We start from the raw sequence: 3,634 nt of genomic DNA, 5'->3' as shown, positions 1-3,634 counted from the left end.
CGCGCCAGACATCCCCTGCGCCAGCCACCCCTGCGCGAGCCACCCCGTGCCAGCCACCCCTGCGCCAGACCCCGCGCCAAGCCACCCCGCGGCAGACACCCCGCGCCAGACACCCCCGCGCCAGACACACCAGCGCCAGACACCCCTGCCAGCCCCCCGCGCCAGCCCCCCTGCGCCAGGCCCCCGCGCCAGACACCCCCGCGCCAGCCATCCCGCGCCAGACACCCCCCGCGCCAGACACCCCCGCGCCAGACACCCCATGCCAGACATCCCCTGCGCCAGCCACCCCTGCGTGAGCCACCCTGTGCCAGCCCCCCCCCGCGCCAGCCCCCCGCGCCAAGCCCCCCCGCGCCAGCCCCCCCCGCGCCAGCCCCCTGCCAGCCCCCCCCGCACCAGCCCCCCCCATGCAAGCCCCCCCCCCGTGCCAGCTCCCCCCATGCTAGCCCCCTCCCGCTAGCCCCCCACGCCGGACCCCCGCACCAGCCCCCCCTGCGCCAGACACCCCCGCGCCAGAGACCCCCCGCGCCAGACCCCCCACGAGCCCCCCCCACCAGCCCCTTGCGTCAGTCCTGCCGCGCCAGACATCCCCTGCGCCACCCACCCGTACGTGAGCGACCCCCGCGCCAGACCCCCGCGCCAAGCCACCCCCCGCCAGCCCCCCCGCCAGCCCTCCGCGCCAGCCCCCCCGCGCAAGCCCCCCCGCGCAAGCCATGCCGCGCCAGCCCCCCCGCTCCAGCCCCCCCGCGCCAGCCAACACGTGCCAGCCCCCCACGCCAGCCAACACGCGCCAGACACCCCCGCGCCAGACACCCTCGCGCCAGCCTCCCCCGCGCCAGACACCCCGCGCCAGGTCCTGCGCGCCAAGCCCCCCCGCGCCAGCCCCCCGCGCCAGCAGCCCCTCGCGCCAGACCTCCGCGCTTGACCCCTCTGCGGAAGCCCCCCCGTGCCAGCCCCCCCGTGCCAGCCCCTCCCGCGCCAGACCCCTGCGCCAAGCCACCCCCCGCGCAAGCCCCCCCGCGCAAGCCATGCCGCGCCAGCCCCCCCCGCGCCAGCCCCCCCGCGCCAGCCAACACATGCCAGCCCCCCACGCCAGCCAACGCGCGCCAGACACCCCCGCGCCAGACACCCCGCGCCAGGTCCGGCGCGCCAAGCCCCCCCGCGCCAGCCCCTCGCGCCAGACCTCCGCGCTTGACCCCTCCGCGGAAGCCCCCCCGTGCCAGCCCCCCCGTGCCAGCCCCTCCCGCGCCAGCCCCCCCGCTCCAGCCAACACGCGCCAGCCCCCCGCGCCAGCCAACACGCGCCAGACACCACGCGCCAGACACCCCTGCGCCAGACCCCCCGCGAGCTCCCCACCGCCAGACCCCCGTGCCAGACACCACGTGCCAGACACCACGCGCCAGCCACCCCCCGCGCCAGACCACCCCCCATGCCAGACACCCCTGCACCAGACCCCCGCGCGCCAGACACCCCCGCGCCAGAGACCCCCCGCGCCAGACCCCCCACGAGCCCTCCCACCAGCCCCTTGCGTCAGTCCTGCCGCGCCAGACATCCCCTGCGCCACCCACCCCTGCGTGAGCGACCCCCGCGCCAGACCCCTGCGCCAAGCCACCCCCCGCCAGCCCCCCGCGCCAACCCCCCCGCGCAAGCCCCCCCGCGCAAGCCATGCCACGCCAGCCCCCCCCGCGCCAGCCCCCCCGCGCCAGCCAACACATGCCAGCCCCCCACGCCAGCCAACGCGCGCCAGACACCCCCGCGCCAGACACCCCCGCGCCAGCCTCCCCCGCGCCAGACACCCCGCGCCAGGTCCCGCGCGCCAAGCCCCCGCGCGCCAGCCCCCCGCGCCAGCAGCCCCTCGCGCCAGACCCCCATGCTTGACCCCTCCGCGGAAGCCCCCCCGTGCCAGCCCCCCCGTGCCAGCCCCTCCCGCGCCAGCCCCCCCGCTCCAGCCAACACGCGCCAGCCCCCCGCGCCAGCCAACACGCGCCAGACACCCCGCGCCAGACACCCCCGCGCCAGACCCCCCGCGAGCTCCCCACCGCCAGACCCCCGTGCCAGACACCACGTGCCAGACACCACGCGCCAGCCACCCCCCGCGCCAGACCACCCCCCATGCCAGACACCCCTGCACCAGACCCCCGCGTGCCAGACACCCCACGACCCCCCCTGCCAACCCTGCGCGCCAGCCCCCCACGCCAGTCACCCCCGCGCCAGCCTCCTCCGTGCCAGACACCCCGCGCCAAGCCCCCCCGCGCCAGCAGCCCCTCGCACCAGACCCCCGCGGTTGACCCCTCCGCGCTAGACCACCCCACGCAAGGCCCTCCCAGGCCCCCCGCTTTTTCTGTCCGTTTGAAAGGAGCGCTTGCGAAGTTTGGAAAGGCCACGACCCCTGAATCCACATTTCCCCACAAAACAGCTGGTCTCTGCAAACCTTTCATTCCTGGGGTTGGGGCTGGGAAACTAAAGACACGTCATAGAAACACCGAGATAAAGGCCCAAAAAAAAGGTGGGCTGACAGGGAGGGGAGGGATAGCTCACAGCGCTAGTGCTCTGCTATGGAAGTCAAGACTTCACAGGATCGAATCCCACCAAGGCAGAATAGAAAGGGTTAGGGTTAGGGTTAGGGTTAGGGTTAGGGTTAGGGTTAGGGTTAGGGTTAGGGTTAGGGTTAGGGTTAGGGTTAGGGTTAGGGTTAGGGTTAGGGTTAGGGTTAGGGTTAGGGTTAGGGTTAGGGTTAGGGTTAGGGTTAGGGTTAGGGTTAGGGTTAGGGTTAGGGTTAGGGTTAGGGTTAGGGTTAGGGTTAGGGTTAGGGTTAGGGTTAGGGTTAGGGTTAGGGTTAGGGTTAGGGTTAGGGTTAGGGTTAGGGTTAGGGTTAGGGTTAGGGTTAGGGTTAGGGTTAGGGTTAGGGTTAGGGTTAGGGTTAGGGTTAGGGTTAGGGTTAGGGTTAGGGTTAGGGTTAGGGTTAGGGTTAGGGTTAGGGTTAGGGTTAGGGTTAGGGTTAGGGTTAGGGTTAGGGTTAGGGTTAGGGTTAGGGTTAGGGTTAGGGTTAGGGTTAGGGTTAGGGTTAGGGTTAGGGTTAGGGTTAGGGTTAGGGTTAGGGTTAGGGTTAGGGTTAGGGTTAGGGTTAGGGTTAGGGTTAGGGTTAGGGTTAGGGTTAGGGTTAGGGTTAGGGTTAGGGTTAGGGTTAGGGTTAGGGTTAGGGTTAGGGTTAGGGTTAGGGTTAGGGTTAGGGTTAGGGTTAGGGTTAGGGTTAGGGTTAGGGTTAGGGTTAGGGTTAGGGTTAGGGTTAGGGTTAGGGTTAGGGTTAGGGTTAGGGTTAGGGTTAGGGTTAGGGTTAGGGTTAGGGTTAGGGTTAGGGTTAGGGTTAGGGTTAGGGTTAGGGTTAGGGTTAGGGTTAGGGTTAGGGTTAGGGTTAGGGTTAGGGTTAGGGTTAGGGTTAGGGTTAGGGTTAGGGTTAGGGTTAGGGTTAGGGTTAGGGTTAGGGTTAGGGTTAGGGTTAGGGTTAGGGTTAGGGTTAGGGTTAGGGTTAGGGTTAGGGTTAGGGTTAGGGTTAGGGTTAGGGTTAGGGTTAGGGTTAGGGTTAGGGTTAGGGTTAGGGTTAGGGTTAGGGTTAGGGTTAGGGTTAGGGTTAGGGTTA

General features: G+C 69.0%; 1 protein-coding gene across 1 annotated transcript; it reads left to right on the top strand.

The window, feature by feature from the left end:
* Positions 1-710: 710 nt before the first annotated feature.
* Positions 711-2,503, top strand: LOC139155971 (uncharacterized; the record flags this gene model as incomplete). The annotated part of the gene is made up of 2 exons (XM_070731354.1): positions 711-1,655; positions 1,918-2,503. Coding segments are annotated over exons 1-2 (1,531 nt in total), but the record flags the coding sequence as incomplete, so codon positions are not given.
* Between the last annotated feature and the right edge of the window lie 1,131 nt (positions 2,504-3,634).

The sequence above is a fragment of the Erythrolamprus reginae genome, unplaced genomic scaffold (assembly GCF_031021105.1).
Source record: "Erythrolamprus reginae isolate rEryReg1 unplaced genomic scaffold, rEryReg1.hap1 scaffold_171, whole genome shotgun sequence".
NCBI classification, from domain to species: Eukaryota; Metazoa; Chordata; class Lepidosauria; order Squamata; family Dipsadidae; genus Erythrolamprus; species Erythrolamprus reginae.
The sequence above is the reverse complement of the archived record's forward strand: the minus strand, read 5'-3'. Positions and strand labels throughout refer to the sequence as shown.